Source organism: Thrips palmi, unplaced genomic scaffold (genome assembly GCF_012932325.1).
Source record: "Thrips palmi isolate BJ-2018 unplaced genomic scaffold, TpBJ-2018v1 HiC_scaffold_1, whole genome shotgun sequence".
Classification (NCBI taxonomy): domain Eukaryota; kingdom Metazoa; phylum Arthropoda; class Insecta; order Thysanoptera; family Thripidae; genus Thrips; species Thrips palmi.
The window spans coordinates 3843066-3861893 of NW_023144620.1; the positions used below are offsets into that span (position 1 = coordinate 3843066).

The 18828-nt window shown below is 62.8% G+C and overlaps 1 protein-coding gene across 5 annotated transcripts in view; it reads left to right on the forward strand.

The window, feature by feature from the left end:
• Window positions 1-18828, forward strand: part of LOC117642627 (four and a half LIM domains protein 2) — a 58242-nt gene that overhangs the window by 23539 nt on the left and 15875 nt on the right. For 2 of the 5 annotated variants that reach the window (XM_034381008.1, XM_034380997.1), the window contains exons 3-5: window positions 6471-6663; window positions 6750-6983; window positions 7437-7652. In XM_034381008.1, the coding sequence (XP_034236899.1) occupies window positions 6471-6663; window positions 6750-6983; window positions 7437-7652 (643 nt within the window). Of the gene's footprint in view, window positions 1-6470; window positions 6664-6749; window positions 6984-7436; window positions 7653-13102; window positions 15437-17515; window positions 17798-18828 lie in introns of those variants that run through there. The other 3 variants (XM_034380986.1, XM_034381017.1, XM_034381035.1) reach the window with 3 other exon arrangements.

An 18828-nucleotide genomic window follows, 5' to 3' on the forward strand; every position in this document is an offset into this window, starting at 1 on the left:
CACGACGGCGTCCTTCCAGGAAACGACGATGGCGGCAAACCTGAACGCGGGGGCGCGTCGCGGCATGGCTTTTGGCTTTCCCCGGCGGCGGTCTGGGGTTGGCGCGTTGGCGTGGGCGGCGGGTGTTTCCAGCACGCGCCACGAGAGGCGCTGGCGGCCCTGGCGACGGGGCGCGGGTTGGTCGGGGCGACGACTAGCAGCTGCTGGCCGGCCCGGCTGCCCGCCCGACACGGGCCCGCGCCCACGGCACCCGCGGCCACGGCACCCCGCCTGCCCGCCAGCCCGCTCATTCCTGCCATTTCTTTTATTATTTCGACGCTGATGTGTTTGCGGCCGCGACGGGGCGGGCGGGGCGCGCGGGGCGCTGTGCTGAGCGGAAACGGAGCGTTTATTTGCTTCTTGACATTTTTGAAATGCCCGGCCCTGCCGCCTCCGCGGTGCGAATAATGCCACCAAGTTCCCTCTGCCGCCTCCGCCTCCGCCCCGCGGTTTTGTGGTGGGCCGGGACGGGCCGGGGGACCCTGGAGTCGAAAATGGCGCACCAAAGAGACGTAATGAAAGCTGAAAGTCGAGAGCCCGCCCCGCCCGCCCCCTTTGAACCAACGGGCGCGCAGTTTTACGGTGGGATAAACCTCGGGCAGGACGTCGTCGTCGTCGGAGTGCATCCAGAATGGAGCTGAAAATAAGCGCGTTTTTGCGAGTGTGGCAGTCCTTTCCGTGCCAATGGCGTCGCCGCCCCACAACGGTTGGCACCGCGAAGCGCACCGCGAAGCGCGAAGCTGCGCGATGACACTGCACTGAGAAATGCGCGCCAGTCTGTCTTTCTGGGCCGCTGCCGTGCTTTTTTTGCGTGACGAGTAGGCAAATTGGTTGCAGGCGGCGCCCCTGGCCCGCCCTGGCCGCTCGTCTCATTGTCCCAGGGTCTAATAAGCACGGCAGGGACGCCTAATCTGTTTGTGCTCCATTCGATTGCGGCCGGCGAGGGGCGGCAGGGCGGGGCGGGGGCCGCGACTCAAAGTCGACGGCGCTATTTCTGCCTCCCTCCGCCCCGCACTGCCACAGCCCGCACTATGCACACGGCGTCCGCGCGGATTGTGTGCTGCGTATTGTTTCAAGGCTCTGGACGGCTGGCCGGATGGCGCGTCGGCCAGTGGCACGGGGAGCACGGAGTGCGCGGGGTGGTGGCAGTGGCGTGACGGCGGTGCCGCTTGTTGCGTTGGTCGTTCGTCGCCTGCATGACCCCGTCGTGACGCGCCCTGGCATGCCCTGGCTTTGGCCTTTGGAGGCACCCCTCCGCGCCTCTCCGCGCCCCATCCCCCGCGGCGCCGCGGCCTTCCCAGAGGTCGTCCTCCCCCTCCCCTTCTGCAATCCCTCCACACGTTGGCCGCAGTCGCGCCACACCCCCATTGCGAGGGCCCAGCGCCTAGCGCCTCAGTCCTGGAGCGCCGCCTGCGACACCGCCCGCGCCGCCGCGTCGTCGGCGAGGACGAGCAGCACGAGCCCGAGGGGTCCGAGGCCATGCCGTCGTCGGAGGACGCGCCACGCCGCCTGCTGCACCTGTGCCTCTCGGGGTGAGTGTGCGGGCCTCTCCGAACCGCCTCTCTCGCACCCCTACGGGACGCCTCACGAGTGCGACAGAGACAGCGACGGGGCACAGTGGGCCAGAAGGCCGGTGGAGGCGGACAAAACTCTAGACGTGTTTTAAGCTCCAGATTCGCTAAATAGGACTCGAATTGAACGCGTGACCCCCACCAATGCTTTCCTCGTTCGGAGAGCAATCCATTGGTGGGGTTAAACGTTCGGTTCGAGTCCTATTAAGCGACTGTGGAGCTCAAAACGCGTCTAGACTTTTGTTCGCCCCCCACCGGTCTTCTGTCCGTAGAGTCCGCTGGAGGCGCCGCCTAGTGTGGTCGCGCCGTCGCGCCTCGGCGCGGCTATGATACCGCGATGACAACAACGGGGCGGCACGGCGCCGCGTGTATTTAAAGAAGGGGCGCGTTGCTGCGTTAATTCGGGCGGCGAACCCGCGCGCAGGCCCTCGGGCTTGCCCTCGGGGCCAGCAGACCGATTCCGAGACTCGTTTTCGTCGGACGGCTTGCGCCTGGTGGGTAGGCAGCCCAACTGCCGCCCAGCGCGCCCAGCTCGCAGCGCGCGGCAACCAAACCGACACTGCCCCCACTCTCCCTCTCCCTCCATCTCTCTCTTCCCGTCGCCGTCGCCGTGCTGGTGGTGGTGTACCTCTGACGCTTCCCCCCGCCCACCTCCATGCTCATACTCGCGTCGACGTTCCGCGACCGGGATTCGAACCCGTGACACTGCCCGCGACCTCAGCAACGGAACTTACGCGTGCGGTTGAGGCCTCGCTTTAGGCCCGGCCCGTCGTCCGTTCGTTGCTCTGGCTGCTCGTGTTGCCAGCAAGTGGACGTGCTCGACTGCGTGCGGGTGTTCGTCGTGTGTGTGTGTGTGGGGTGGGTGGGTGGGTGGGTGTGTACTCGCGCGCACACGCTCTCGATCTGCGTCCGGGTCCAAAGTGCCCACCGGCCTGGCTCGTGCTGTTGCATGTTTATCCCCGCCGTTTCCTTCCACGCCATTTCACGCAGTACGCTGTCAAGAGGCAAGGGCAGTTCGTGAGCCGCATCACAGAGAGAGAGAGGGGGGAGGGGGAGAGGGGAAGGGGTTGTTGCCATGGTAACGATTCACGGGCAGTTTTCAGTGTTGTCGGCGGCGTCTCATCCATGCAGGGGCGGCTCACTCCGAAACTTTCGTCGCATCTCTGTCTCTTTCGCACTCATGGGCGCCATGGGCGTGCAACAGAGAGACTGCTGCCCATCCTGCCCATCGAGGGCCGTGTGAATGTGAATAGGCCACCACCACCCGTCTGTCCAGACAGTCGGAGGAAGCTTCGTCTCGGCGCGTGGGAGCGGCTAGACTGCTGCTTAGCTTGTCCACCGCACCGTCTTTTTGTAGATCCGCCCGGCCGGCGTCGCACGGCCCAAGCGGAAATGACTGCCAGACGAGACTTGAGGAGACCTGCACTGGAGCCCTTGAGCTCGCATGCCTTATGCAACAAGCTTTTTACCGTGGGCATGAAGAGTGCGAGAGGTGCAAGTACAGTACTAGGAGACAGTCAATTCTCAGACCCGGACAGGTACTTCATCATGTTCCGGGAAAACTGGACAGCTGATTATTTTGACAAAAAATATGACTGGCGCCTCTCGGGCAGAAAACGACCACTTTATTGGCAGATAGTGGTCACGTTGTCTAGATAGGCAAATACTCTTCTGCATCGGAGAACTGGCGAGAAGGCCTTGGCTGCCGCCGAGGTTGCACTGAGGCGACCCGGCCCGCTCGCGACGCTCGCGACGCGCGTCCCACACGGTGCTAAGCGTGACAGATGGGCCCCCAGCCCGATAACAGTCCCAACCACAGTCCGTCCTGCGCAAGCTGGGCCAACTGCCGTTGGCGGCGCGGTGCCGCGTGGGGCCGGCGTCGGCGTCCTCAGCGCGTGCGGCTACGCGGCGCGCACTGTCCACAAGGCCGGTCGCGTCGTGTCGCTGTGACGTGACGGCGCGGCAAGGCCCGGCCCGGCCAGGCCCGGCGGCAACGCTGTCCCCACGGCGTGGCGGCGCGTAGCTGGGCAAGCCGGCGCGGCGAGGCGTGCGGTGTGTTTTGTGAGCGAATCAGTCAGTCAGTCGGTCGGTCGGCGGATTAGAGGCAGTCCACTCCAGCGGCTCCGCGAGCTGTTGGTCGCTTCGCGCTAGTGTCATCAGTGTCGCGTCAGTTTGGCTTGGATGGGGGTCGGCACGGAGCCCGGGGCGGTCCTGCGGCCGGAGCTGGGGCTGGGCCACCTTGGCCTCGGCGCGGAGGAGGGCCGCCCCTGCTCGTGCTGCCGCGACCGCGGGCTGACGGCGGAGGCGCCGCGCCGCACGCCGAGCTTCCCGTCCAGGGAGAGGCACTACGCGGTGCGCCGCAAGAACCGGTCCGGGCGGCCGCTGCAGCTGCTGCAGCAGCACCGGTCGCTGCCGGAGACGCTGCCCGAGTCGCCGCCAGACTCGCCGGCGCGGTCGCCGGGGAAGCCCCAGGACGCCGTCGACGCCGTCGGCGTGGTGCTGCGCAAGCTGGAGGCCCTGGACTTGGCCTCGGCGCGGCGGGACAGGCAGGACTGGCAGGACGGCAACCGGGGCCAGAAGTAAGCATTGTTGGGGACCGAGGCAAGGGCCAGCCAACAGGGAAGTCCGGAGGGCCGTGATTGGTCGGCGGTTGTCGCGGCGACGCCGCCGCTGCCGACGCGGCAGTTTTCGACCTTTTTGGCGCTGCCGCAGCTTTTCGACGCGGCAAGGGCAAGGCCTACGGTGCCCACGGCCAGCGCGAGCGCTCATTGGTGGAAATGGCGGAAAGGCCGTGGATGTCCTGGTGGATAAGACGACATGCTTGCAGGGCTGCAGGTCGCCATCCTGACATTTCCAGGAGGGATGCTACACGGAATACAGCGCGCTTTGTGCCCCGCCTCGCGCTTCGCCAGTCTGCATTGTATACTCTCTTAGAAGCCGAGCCGGGGGAGAAGGTCAGGGTGGGGACGGGGGCCGTGCCTAAGGGCCTTGGATCAGAGATTCTAACCCTGTTTGGGGAAGGGAAGGGAAAGGGACACTTGATTGCGCAGGGCAAACTGACCGGCAAGTTTGTCCTCTGCTCTGCCTATAGGGCCGGTCGGCGCCGCGCCGCGCCACGAGCCGTCGGCCGTTTTTTCCGGTGCGGGCTCGAGGCCGAGGCTGCCCCTCGGGCTGCCCGGCGCCGGCCCTGGTGCCGAAGTGACGAAGGCCCTATGGCGTTACGCGGCGCTGCGTGCATGCGACCCGCATAAGTCGCTGACTAACGCCGCGTCCTTTTTTCGCACTCGTCCATCATCCTCGCCTTGCTCGCCCTCGTTGACTTCTTGCCGCCCGTCCGCGTGCATCAGCGAGGTCGCTCTGTCTCTCTCGCACTCGCGGGGCGTCTCGTAGAGGTGCGAGAGAGACGGATCGACGCTCCCTCGGAGTCAGCCTTGCCGATGAATTATTCCCGATCAGGTTCCGTGACGCACGATGCGCGTGCCGATTTTTACGAGCAGGTGGGTTGCATTTCGGTGTTCGCCGAACGGTGGCCCCGCTTGTGGCGTGTGGCCCTCCGAGTCCCGACTGGCGGGAGATAAGATTATTAACTTTCGGCGAACCGCTAGTGCTCGACAACCACCACACCACACGATGAAAGCAAACACACGCACGCACACACACACACACATTGGCGGTGTTGCCCGAATCGCCCTCGCGCCTTCGCACTTCGTCCGACAGAAGGCCGGAGTTAGTGGAGTTAGCCGCAATGGCTGCTGGCTTCGTCGAAAACGGCTCGTCAGTAAAACGAAGCATCGCCAATCGCCACGCCAACTGTCATGCCGGCCGACACTCCGGGGTGGAGTGCCCGCGGGGGTGGGGGGCCCACTGGTGGGGCCGGATGATAAAGGCCGTGTGGACGGAGGGCGGGAACGGGGCAGGTGGGCGCGCCCCGCGGGGCACGGCGGGCCCGATGGATCTGGTCCACTCCGCTGATCGCCGTCCGTCCAGCCGACCGATATTGCGTCGATAAGGGCAGGGCGTGGCGCGGCGGGCAGGTGCGGGCGCCACCCTGGAGGACACGACAGACACGTCACGACGAGCAGTGTGGAGCAGGCGGCGGCTGGCGCAGCACACCCACCTCCACATCGCCGTGCTTCATCGCCGTCCTCTTGCAGCCGACGCCGCGGCGCGTGTGGCGGCCCCGGCCCGGACATGACACCGTGCTGCTGCCACCAAGTGACCTCCTCGTAACGAAGAGAGACGACGCCGAGTAACGCCATGACGGTGCGGTGCGCGCGCGGGCCCGGCCCCGCCCCCGCGCCCAAGATGGCGGGCCGGGTGCCTGAGGCCGGCGGCAACGCGGCCGCCAAGAAGAGCCCCGGCCCGGCGGACGGCGGCGCCACCCTGGCCGCTCTGCCGCCCCCGAACCCCCGGGGGGCGGGCCGGTCCAGGACGCCGTCGACGCAGTGCCCGCTGTCGACGGGCGTCATCGACACCTCGCTCATCCCTTGGCCGGGCATGCGCTTCGCCTGCGTCAGGGTGCTGGAGCTCTACTGCAAGGTGTTCAACCAGATCGAGCTGTACGAGCTCATCATTAGGTAGGCGTGGTGTGCGGCGTGTGCCTGGCAAGGACGCACTGCGGAGGGCGCGTCCTTAAAGTGCCTCCACTTAACCGTACCCCCTCGACGCCTTCCTGCGCGGGGCGCGTTCCTAAAGTGCCTCACTTAACCGCACCTCTTGGAGCCCCTTCCCGTCCAGCAGCTTTCGCCAGTTTGACCGTCAAGCGGCTAACCGTTTCCCGCTGCAGTGACTGCACTAGAGTGCGCCTAGCTGGTGACGCAGGCCGTGTTTTTGAACCCGCCGCCCGGTGCGCTGTTGCAGGAAGACGTGCCACAGCTGCAAGTGCCCGCGCGAGCAGCACGATGTCTACCACGAGGAGTGGGTCAACGTCCGAGAGCGGCTGGGCTTCCGCCTGGACGTGGACCAGGACCCCGACAAGCCGACCCGCGGCTCCAAGGAGCGGTCGCAGGCCGAGGGGTACTCGTGGGTGCCGCCGGGCCTCCCTAGCCATAAGGTGCGTTTTTATTTCAACTCCATTACCCCTCAGTTTAGCTCTGTTGAAAGTGATCCCGCATTGAATGCCTCGTGAACCCGTTGCAGATCTCCGAGTACTTCAGCGCGCTGCCCGCGGCCAAGAGGCCGCTGCTGGGCAGCCCGGGCGAGAAGCACCGCGACCGGCAGCTCGTGCTGCAGCTGCCCAAGCAGGACCTGGCGCTGGCCTACTGCCGGCACGTGGAGCAGCAGCACACGGCCTCGTACGAGGACTTCATCCACGCCCGCAACGAGATCGCCCTCGACATCGGCTACGTGCAGGACCACGCCAGCCAGGACCTGGTGAGTGGAGCACGCCGACGACGCACAGTGGGCCAGAAGACCGGTGGAGGCGGTCAAAATCCCGGATGCGACTTTGGAGCTGAAGACGCGTCTAGAATTCTGGTCCACTGTGTGACGCGAAGACGCGATGACGCTAAAAGGGTTTGGCGCCGGGCTGCCACTGGTTCCCCAGTGGTTCCCAGGCCCGAGGCGACATTATCGCCACTGCAGCTGGTGCTGGTAGTGCTGCTGCTGGCGGACTAGTGGGCGGGGCAGCTGGGCCGCCCAGGCCGGCGGCAGAGGCGCTCGCAACAGATGCGGGCGGGTATTGCGAGCACTTAAATCGCACATGAACCAGGAGCATGCCGCTCGTTTGTCGCGCGTTAACGGCGCGGCGATGGCGTCTTTGGCCCGCCGGTTTACACGCCGCCGGTATTTGAACCCGGGACCCTGGTCTGGTTTGTTTTTCCGCAGGAGTGCCCCGAGTGCGGGCAGACGGTGGCGGCCCACGAGGTGGCCGTCGTGGCGCCCAAGCTGGGCGCCAACCTGCGCTGGCACCCGGCCTGCTTCACCTGCTCGCAGTGCAACGAGCTCCTCGTCGACCTCACCTACTGCGTCCACGACGACGCTCTCTTCTGCGAGAGGCACTACGCCGAGCAGCTCAAGCCCAGGTGTTCGTCCTGCGACGAGGTAAGCGAGAACAGCCTTTAGCACGGTGTGAGTGAACCCTGAACCCTGGAGCGAATGGGAGATTTTGAATGACGATTGGATGAATGAATGAACGTAAGGGCGCGTGCGTTGGCGCGGATTTCTGTGTCAAGGGGTATAGTCATGCGTGGGGCAGAACGTTCTGGGGACACGGGGTAGCGCCGCCGTCGAGACGCCGTCGCGGCGTCCACTCTAGCGCACGGGGTAGTGCCGTGTCGACTCGCGGGAACCACGCCCAACGGCGCCAGTCGTCTCATTTCCCGCAAACAGCTTTGCCGGTTGCCAAAGTCGCGGATAAGCGCTGTGGTTTACACCGCCCTGCCCGGCCCTGGCCGTGTCTCTCCAAATTCCGTGATGTAACGCTGTTTTGCCCACTGCGCGGTGGTGCAAGTGCCTGCGGGTGCAGCGGCTGGGCTGCCGGCGGCGTAATTCATCCGCCAGACTGCCGAGACTGCGGAAGCTTGCACCTCTGCACGTGTGCAAAGCGGTAGTAAAGCGAGATTAAGACGGCTACTGAGCCAGCAAAGGGATGGATAGATCCATCTAGACCGCGGCAGATCTAGACGATGGTGAACCACCAGGGGTCTGTCTGCTCTGCCAGGGGTCTGTGTTCTCTGTCACGCTGCCCACGGCCCTCGCCGAGGCCCTCGTAGCCCTTGTCTCGGTGGCACGCGCTTTTTGGACAGCCGCCGTGCGGCGCTATTTCTGATGCCAAGGGAAGTCGCCAGAAAGTTATCGAGCCGGAATATGCGGGTTCATGGGCGATGAACCTCGACCAAGTGCCGCCGCTTCGCGATGCTTGAACGGCGGCCGGTGGGCGTTAGGCTGCCGCGGCGGCCGGCGTAGCGGGCAGTCGCTCTGCCCCCGCCTTACGTAAAGGCTATTTCCGCCGGTTTGGCGCACGCCCCGCCACGCCCCGCGGACCCAAACCGTCTCACGCCGCGTTCCGCGCACGAAACTCGATTCCGCTAAAACGCGCTCGCTTTTCGCACGGCGCGATGCTCGATGAAGACGCGTATCGCGTTGCGGTGCCCGCGCTGTCTTCGGGAACGTGGGCCTCTCCACCTGCAGCACGTCCTGGCTTTGCCCGTCGGAGGTGCTAGCGACACTTTTATCTTGTTTCTTGGCGGGGGGTTGGCCGGTGGTCCCGTTGGAGCGGGGTTGTCGGCACGGCGTCTAGCCGGTGTGGGACGGCGGGGACGGCGTCGGTGTGACCCGGGGGCGCCGGCCGACACACCTGTCGGCCCGATCCCCGATCCTCCCCGTCCGAATTCCTTGGCAGGGCCGCCGAGTGTGTGATCGACCCCGCCCGTCTCCCCAATTTTTCGCTTTCGCCCGATCGGGGCGGGCCGGGGCCGCGAGGTGTTCGTCTGGCCGGTAATAAATCGTGGCCCACTTGTGGGCGCCCGGCTAGACGACGCGGTGCTCCTGGCACTTCATGAAGGACCCGGCGACGCGGCGCGCTGATGCAGCCAGCCGATAGCGCCGTGCGAGGCTGGCACGCTCTCCCCCTTCTCTCTCTCTCACTCCCGGCTGCCACTGCTAGCGCCTTACGAGCTGCAGGTAGGCAAGCCCGCACAGCGACGTGTTCGGCGGGACGGCCTGCTCGCCCCTGGCGTCCCCCGCGCAGCACCAAAGGGATTCCGCGCTCGCGACCGACGGCCTGTCTCTCTCGCGCCTGTACCAGGCGGGACGTCCCGTGAGTGCGAGGGAGAGGGGCGAGAGGCCTGACGCGGCCGTGCGATGCAGGTCGCCGAGTCGTCCCTCGCGCCTGCATTCCTGCGTGGCACTTCGTGGCGAAGGACGCCCCGCGCCGTGGACGCGCCGCCCGCCTCGGCTCGACACACTTCGCCCGAATCCCCTATAAATAGAGGGCGACTGCATTTGTGTGCCAGAGGCCCCAGAGGCCCCAGAGGGGCGTTGCGTGGCGCCGCCCGACGGCCCGCCATCGGCCGAGTCGCTTCGAGAAGTTTGACTGACGTCGCCCCGCGTCGCCCCGGCCCCGGCCGTGTCGGAGAGTCCTTTGAAGTTTCGGCATTTATTTGTTTTTCGGCGCGCGCGCGTATGATCCTGTCTGTCTGTGCCCCCCGCGGGGTCGGCGGCCGGGGTAGTTCATTCACAGCCCCCTCGCGGCCCTTGTGTCATTCACGTCCACTACTACGCGCCCTCACACACACTTACACACGATTGTTATCTCTGAATGAAGCTGACCCTAAGGGCGCAGGGCGCGCAGGGCCCCGTGGCGGGGCGGTGCATTGTGTGCGGTGGGCCTGCGTCCAAGCGGCGGGGCGTGGCGGGGCGCGCGGGGCATGGCGGTCGCGTAGGGCGCACTACTTCTACTACAGTGTGTCGCACCGCAGTCGCCACCAGGCACTTCATTAGCTCGTCGTGTGCATTCCCTTGCCGCCGTTGCCGCGCCCCAGGCCGCCCGGCTCAGCGACCCGGTCCGAGCCCTCGGACACTTGCACGGGTACGGCGCGCCGCCGGCGATTTCAACGCCCGGCGAGGAGGAGGCTTCGGTCGCGGAGCCTCCACTCTGCGCTGTGCTCGTGCTAGTGCTCGTGTGGAAATAAAATAAACCCGGCGTCTCTGCGGCCGGTGTATCGCAATTTTGTTTTAGGTCGTGGGTTCCATTTTTCATCGGGGTTGGTTTCATCGAGCTCAGTTTCATCTGTTCTTTCACCTAACTTCTTCTTCTTCATCCCTGTCGTAATTTTGTCTGGTTGGATTAACGTGAGCGCGGCCTCAGCGCGGTGAGTGAGTGACTGTCCTCAAAGGGGCGGACCGAGTTCTTAAAGTGCAGTACGGCCTTAAAGAAGAGTTTCTATCTCAACCCGAACCATTGTTGTTTATGTACTGAGATTGATGCTTTACTGCCACATTGTTCAATAGTCGGCCGGTTCTTGGCACGCGGCGAAGTCGGTTAGTGGTCGTCTGCAAAATTCTGGTTGCTTGTTCCGCCGCCACTGGCGCTGCGCGGCTCAGCACCCTCCCCTCCCACACGGCCCGGCCGGCCCGGCCGGGGCTTGTCCTCTCGTTGGCGACGGCCAGTCTCGCTGCACACGGCACTGTCCGGGGCGGGGCGGGGCGGGGCGGGCGCCGTGCGGTAGGTTGGGTTGGGGCGCGCGTTTTCAGACAAACACGCACGGGGCCCTGGGCGAGGCCCTGGGCGAGGCCCTGGGGGTGACGGGGACGCCTTTGAACGGCCACTTTGAGGAGGGAAGCCGCTTTCCACGCCGCGGTGCCGCGGTGCCGCCTGTTGCCGTCCCTCTTTGCCGTGACGTGTCGGCGGAAAAAAATTGGGAGGGGACCGAGGGGTTCGGGATGTTACGCAACTCTTTTGGGGAACCTTGCCCCTGGGTCGCTTTGCCGTAAACCTTTCAAAACAGCGTCGCGACGCCGGTCCTTCTGCACGTTTCGCTGCATCGCGACGGCGACTTCGCGTCGTGCGAATAGAGTCGCACGCATTTGGACTTATTTAAACGCGCCTGGCAACACTGGCGGCAGACGGAGCCGGTCCGGTGCCGGGCTATGAAAACAGGCGGAAGCCTTGGAGGGAGGCTGCGCCGCTGAGGCCAGTTTCCGTCTATTTCTGCGGCCGGTTGCCTCGAGAGGGACTTATCCGAGCGAGGGCGTAAAGCAACGCAAAACAAGCGGCCCTGTTTGCAGTTTCGCACAGCGCGTTGGACGGGCCGCTGCAGACGCGGTCTGGCGTGGCACGGTGCCCGCGCCGGGCGCTACTCGCACGCCGCTACGCTGCAGGGAACCTCCAAACAGTGTTACTTCTCGTCGAAGACGGGCCTCAAAAGCGGCCCAATTAGAAGCATCCCCAAACAAGAAAAACAAGAGCGTGGCGCGAAAATTACCGGCCGCCTGCGCCTTGGCGACCGCGCGGCCCGCGCCACTGGCGGGCGCGCAGGCACGGCCCCACTCTGCGCGCGGCGCGGTGCCAACGAGGTCCCCTCGCCGTCCCCGGCGGCAGGGCGGCGGCCCCCTCCCAGTCTCCGCCATCGAGAGCGCCGCCCCGACGCCCCGACGCAGTCCCCAGGGTATCCGCTGTACTGGCAGCCCGGCTCACCCGCGCAGGCCAAAAATGGCCCGGGCCGGCGGTGACGTCATAGTGTCTGTGGGAAGACCCGGGCGGGGAGCAGGGCGCGCTTAGGGTGGCGCGGCGCTTGGCGTGCCGCACGCCGTGCCGCACCCTCACACTCGGCTCCCGTCCCGCGGCCCGCCGGGTGGGTACTCTACAGTCAGACGGCGCTGACCGCAGGGCCAGAAGGGAAAGGGCTGGCCCGGCCGCAGGGTGCTGCTTTTTGAACCGGCTGAATGGATGCGCCAAGGCCGCCCCAGATCGAGAGCCCTTAAGCCCCTGTTTACGCACGTTTGGCGACCTCGCTCCGAGACGCCACCGCGCCGCCGCCGCCCTAGAGCCCCGCGGCGACGCTGTTTGATCTGCAGAGGCTTAGGCGTCGCGGAGGACAAGGCCGTGGCGAGGAAGGACGCAGGGCTCAGGGCCGCAAGGCGGTACTGGCTGGACCCGTGCGGCCGGGCGGAGGCTCCGCGTCGACTTCGTGAAGGGTGCTCTGGCGGTGCCGCGCGCAGCACTGCGGCTATTGTTGGCGCCGTGTAAACAAACAGCTGCCAAAGCGGTGGCGCTTGGCCGCGCTTGGGCGCGCTTGGAGGCGCCACGTCCGTCAGGAGCTGTCCGCGCCCCGCCAGCCCCGCCGGCCCGGCCACGGTGCCATTGCGGCAGATGGACATTGTGGCTGGGCGCTGCGCATTGGGCCACATGACGTTCGGTTGACCCTGTGAGACCCTGATTACAATTATAGACGAAGCTGGGCGCTGCTGCTGCGGCCAAGTCCGAGCCGGGCCCCAGGCAGCCGCAGGCAGCCGCAGGCAGCAGGGCTTGGTTGGACCAGCCGCGGGCCGCCTGGTCCCATGACGGCCACGACGGTCAAGACGCGGCCAGTTGTCGGGCTGCCCGCGCTGCGCGCTCTGCCAAGGTGCTCTGTTCCCGCGAGGCATGTTCGCGGTGTGATGGTCGATATCGCGCGAGTGAGCGCCGCGCTGTGCCGTGTGGAAGCCGCGGTCTCGCCATGGGCCTCCTTCTGTCTGTGCTCGTCGTCTGCGTGGGCGTCTTCGAGGCGCTGGACTGTTACTACCACTTTCGTGCTGGGCTGCTCCCGCCTGCGCGCGCTGCTCCGCTCGGCGCGGCCGGCGCGGCTCCCTCTGGATGGCGCTCGCACCTCACGAACTTGAACGAGCGCTGGCGGAGAAAGCCGAGCGCCGCCTTGACCTGGGGAGGCGGGGGCGGCAGTGCCGGCGGCAGTGGCGGCGGCGGAGAGTCAACCCCTTCCTCCTCGGCCTCCTCAGCCACCTCCGCCGGCGACGACGCGTTGGGCAAGAACGCGCTCCAAGAGTGTACCCTCCCCACTCCTGGCTCTCACTGCCAACCCAACGGGCATGGTTCGAGACCACCACCCCGCTGGTTAAACAGCCCTCTTGAAGATACCCTTGGCAATGGGAGTGAGATCCCCCGCTCTGAAGAATCGCCCGCGACTCTAAATATAGCCTCGCCAGAACGAAATGAGCTGGCTGAGTTGAAAACTTCATATGATTCCAACAGTGGTTCACCTCCTGCTCAAGATGGGGCAGCTGGACACCGTCCCAGAGAGTCCAGGCGGTCCTCTTCCGCGGACAGGCCTGTCTCTATTCCAGTTGTTGGCGCGGAGTCCCTTGGTTTGCTTGACGCAACCGAGGACGCTCCCCGCAGACTCTCAGAAGCATTTCCAGAAGCCAAGGACCTTCCGCCTGCTCCGAAGGAGTCCCTCAGGGTTGACGTCGACCTGCCTCGCCGAATCTCTGAAATTGACGTGGACGTACCCTCGCCGTTGCCGGATTCGAACCCGGACAAACCTCGCCGTTTGTCCGACTTTGCTGTCCCGAATAAAACGTCAACGAAGCCAACTCAGTTTGGGGCTACTCCTCCTGCTGTTGACGAGAAACCTCAGCGGTCGCATAGTCGCAGGAACACCCTGTCACCACAATATCCCGAGGACGATATGCCACGTCGTGTTTCCGAATCTTCTTTCTCTGGATCAGAGCCCACGTCGCCTACAAGGAAGTCATCCAAAGTCGACATCAGGTGGCCCACGTTCACTCCATTGCATCCCGCTCACAAGTCGACTCTTTTTAGGCTTGAAGACGTGATGTCAGTTGATGTGGAAGATGATGTGTTCCTACCGACCCCACAGAAAATCATTCCGAAAAGGAGTAGTAGCAAAAGTCCCCTGACCGAAGAAAAGCATCCTCGCCTAGAAGAAACAACGTCCATTGCAGATGTTACGCATGGGAACTTCCAAAATTTGGAGTATAAGCAACTGACAGATTTTCTTTCATTCTTAGATGAGCACATCCACGAGGATGACTGTATGAATCTTTGGAATTCAGTTCAAAGTTCTGATCCTTTAGCAGCTCGGCGTTCCGATAAATGTAACGATTCAGTTGAAAACCCTTCCAGACAGTACCTAGAACTGCAAGATTTCCTTAAAAGACAATATGTTGATGAAGAAAATAGTTCTGAGGCACTGGAGAATGTTGCACGGAGCAGAGACTCGCCAGTGGACTCTGCAGCTGAAATTCAGAAACTCGTTGCTCCCACGCTCAGTGCAGACTCAAATGACTCGAAAAAAGAATATATGGAACTTTTAAACTTCTTGTTTTTATTAAGAGCACAAGAGGAGACCCCAGAAGAGCCCTTACTTCAAGAGTACTTTGAAAGGAAGAGACAAGAAGAGTTCCTTGTATCTCCCAAGTGCGATTTAAACAGCCAGCCTTCCAATAAATTTAAAGAATACGAACTATTACAGCAATATCTCAATTCATTGCCAGAGACAGAGTATCCAGCCTCCAATGACGTCCAGTATGTTGATCTTGAGGATGCTCCAATGGATTCTGCAGCTGAAATTCAGAAACTTGTTGCTCCTACGCTCAGTTCAGACACAAACGATTCGAAAAGAGATTACATGGAGCTTCTTAACTTCTTATTTTTATTAAGAGCACAAGAGGAGACCCCAGAAGAGCCCTTACTTCAAGAGTACTTTGAAAGGAAGAGACAAGAAGAGTTCCTTACGGCCCCCAGCAATAATGTCAATAACCAGCCTGCCAATAAATTTAAAGAATATGAACAATTAATGCAATTCCTCAAGTCTCTGCCGCCCGACCGTACTTGCCTGAGCACAGAAACAATTAATGTACCCTCCAATGCTTCTCCATCTGCAACTAAATCAGGATCAAAATTGTCCCCGAAACCCGATTCCCAGGCAGAAGACGAGACCACGGTATGCTCAGAGCTGCCCCTGCGTTCTCCCACGCACTCGGAGCTGGTCACTGTGTCCACGGAACCACAGCGCCTCCAGATGCCAGTACGGTCGCAGTCCTTCGAGGCCGCCACCCCTGAACTGACGGAATCGGCCATCAAAGCCGCCCTGGAGGCGTCGGCAAGCCGAGGCGAAGAGGGAGAAGACGCAGAGGTGGCCGCCATCACTGCCCAGGCTTCTCAAAGACAGAGCAAAGACGAATCTTCGACCGATGTTGCACCGACCAATGGCCACCCTTCTAGGTCAGGGAGTGCCACTCCTATTGCTGCGCAAGTTTCGTCGCCAGGCGCCCAGCGCACGACGGCCCCGGTTCAGGAACAGAAAGAGAGTTCTGCGGGGCCATCACAACCGTCGCAACCCGCTCAGCAACCAGAAGCCTTTTGGGTAAGAGGGAGCTGCTGCATGGAATATCGAGCACGGACATCGATGGACAGCATGATCCTGACTGCCTCATGGAAACATTCCACTTCGTAGTGTTCTTCTCATAGTGCAATGTAAGACTTGGCGACTTCTTCTTTTGCGTTGCATGCGCTACATTCTACAATTTCTTGAATCTGCATGCCTTAAAAAGTTACGTAGTTCATTCTCGCTTTTGCTCTTTCTTGCATCTCAATAGGCTTTGAATTGATTTATTTCTATCTTCAAATTTTACGAAATAAACCGTATACAGAAGACAAACCACAATGTGCTCCTGTACTATCCACACTTACCTCTCTCTCGCACACACTCACACATTCAAAATGATACTCTAGATAAAAAAGGATCACCCAAAATACGCATCCACTTCAGGAAATATTTATAGTACTTGTGTTCATAGCAGCCGTCAGCAGTCAGTTGCGTAAGCGCCATTATTTTGAGCGTTTGCGAAAGCAAAACATTGATAAACATACATCGACGACACGTCACGGCCGCCAACAGACCCCCTCGGACAAGCTGCTGTTGCCAGGCTGTTGGCTGCGAAAGCAAGGACGTGCAAGCAATTGGTGGGGGGATCATAAACCTAGACAAAATACGCGATGACCCGAACAATCCTTGTCATTGCGTTAGAGCCCTTTTGATGAATGGTTCGGCACTGTGTGAGGGCTAAATTTTACTTTTTAACGCCTGCAGAACTGTATTCTTACTGCTGCCAAGTCGCAGACGCTCAGCGTTCCTAGACGAGGCCAAGTGCATCGCCCGCGCAAATTGAATGCGGATTGCCAAATGTAAACAAAGCCGATGTTTTGGTTTATTTTTAGATCTTTGCGACTGGCGTGTCAAGAGCTTGTTGTTAAGTCAAATTGTTGCGATAAAATTGCCTCTAAATTGCCGCAACACCTCCTACAGTGGTGTGGATAAGTCGCCCACTGCTCGTAAGGTAGGCACCCCCGCGCAATCCGCCCTCAAATTCCACTGCTATGCTAATTTTATCTGAAAGACCGCGAATAGCGCGTGGGCTCTTCCCGCAATGTCACAGTTTATTTTGTAGACATTCATAAAATTGTAGGCTTTTCTCATGAGTTTGTAGTTACAACCTGAAGCACCTAGACGGACACGTGTGGGACACTTTGACCGCGACTGTGTCGGGTGCCTCGGCGCCAGGTTTGCTGCCGATTGTGGTTGATTTGAAGCCCGACCCGGCGGCGCGCCTAGAGTGCCCAGACGGCCCAGACCCCCTGGCTGCCACGTTGTGGAACGGCGCCATTGTTCTAGACATCGGCGTGTTGGCATGGCCCGGCCGGCATGGCCCGGCCGGCACGGCCCCTGGCAAAGATCAACAAACGCCTAATTGTTTCGTGGCAACGGTAAACGTTACGGGACGTTAAACGCGTCGGTTTGAAAAATTGAAAAAATAATTTTGTTAATCTGCATGCAGTGGAGTCATTGTATTCACCAGGGCGACATTTTTCGCCCACGCTGGCTGGATTGGAGCGGATGGGTATTGATGGTGCTGGTGCCGCGCCGTGCTTCGCCTGGTTCGCGGCAGGTCAAGAGGTGGCTGCTCATTAGTGCGTCCGTCGGCGCCGTCAACGAGTGCCTGCTCGCAGTGGCGTGGCGCCACTCTTGGCGGTCATTGCCCAGGGGCACGATAGTGCCTTATCCCTCCTCGACGGCGGCTGGGCGGCTGAGCCTTGGGCTGAGCCCCCGGGAGCCTTGGCCCGGGGCTTGCCTGGCTTACCGGGGCTGGGAGTGGCTACCATGACCTCACCACGAGCTATAACATCCCTGGCCCCCTGCAGTGCCCCGGCCGGCCCCCTCCACCCTGGTGCGAGGGAGAAAGGTGCGCCCCTCGAGGGGGATCGAGAGAAACAAATATGAGTGATTTTCCCTCCTCCCCGCGCGGCTCGGCGCGGCTCGCGGCGTGGCTCGGCGTGCCCGTTGCACACGATGTTGCCCCCCTACCGCCCTGCCGCCCCGGGTGGGGGCGTGGGGGCGCGTGGCCGGGCCCGCGGGCCTGCCGGGCCGGCCGGGGCGTCGGTGGAGAATCTTTTAGGCGCTCAGTTTTTCCGAAGCCCCCCGTAGTGGTGTGTGTGGTCCGAACCGAGCCGAGTCGCGCGTGTGGTGAAGTGCGTGTCGTAGCGACCAGTCCCGAGCAGCCCGAATCGCCATGGCGGACGTGGAAGTGCAGATGCAGTACACGACGACGGAGAAAAAGACGCGACGCGTCAAGAAGACGAGCAGCAAGCGTCGCGAGAGCAGCGATGGCAACCAGGTCGAGAGCGAAGTGACCATCTCCGAGCTGGGCAACAACTACAACGACCAGGGGTATGTGCTGGTCGCGTCACCCGCGTCGTCCGCGTCGCGTCGCATCGCGCTGCGTCCCGGGGCGGGCAAGGCCACTTCCAGCATCCCCCTAACGGCCGCGTCGACGGCGTGCCTTCGCGCTTTTTCGACAGCGGGCCGCGCCGGCCGGCGGCCGCGTGTCTTGCGGCGCTTGGCCCGGCCGCGGCCACGCTTGGCTCCCCTCGGCGCTCAGCCCACAGCTCGGGCTCAGAGGATTAGGGGCGACGCGAACCGCGGCCCAGGCCGGCCAGGGCGAGGGCCAGGCTCATCAAGGCGGGGAAGGGGCCCCTAGGGCCGTCGTCGCCCTGAGTGCCGCGTCGTGCCGCGTGCAGCCGGGCTGTCAAACGGCCCGCCGACACGCCCGGCGCGGCCCGGCGCGGCAGTCTGGTCGCGAACCGCGTCACCGCGTCCACGTCGCGAACGTCCCCGTCGTCTCCGTCCCCAAGCCCGCGTTGCAGCCCGCGCCGCGCCGCGCTGGGTCCGGACTGTAAGTGCCGCCGCGTTGTCCGGCAGCGCGTCGGCCGTCTGTGTCTCTCGCTCCCGTTCCGCGCGGGTGCGAGAGAGACAGAGCGACGAAGCGTGGCTGTGCAGCCCCTTTCGCTTGGCGAGGCGTTGAGTACCGCGCCGTGCCGCCAGTCAGCCAAGTGTTGTGGCGGCCGTGCGCTATCAGCGGCCGAGGGAATGACCGCGTCGATACCCCGCGCGCCATGGAGAGCCTCTCGCGCGCGGAGTAGCGACCATCGACCCTGTGCCGCTGATATGGCGCCTCGGCGCAGTAGTAGAGTCTGCTTCATCGCGCTAGACGCATTTGCTAAATTTGCCTGTGAAAGATAAAAGCTGCAAGTGAGCAGTCATGCCACTATGTCACTCTCACTTTCTTCATCATTGCTTTCAAACTACGTACTCTAAATTCGTTGGTCAGTCCTTTTCATGCAGCACTGTTCACGCCTCTGCCAACTCTCAGACTAAACTCGAGCGCACATTCATGGAACTAACATGGCACGTCTCATTGC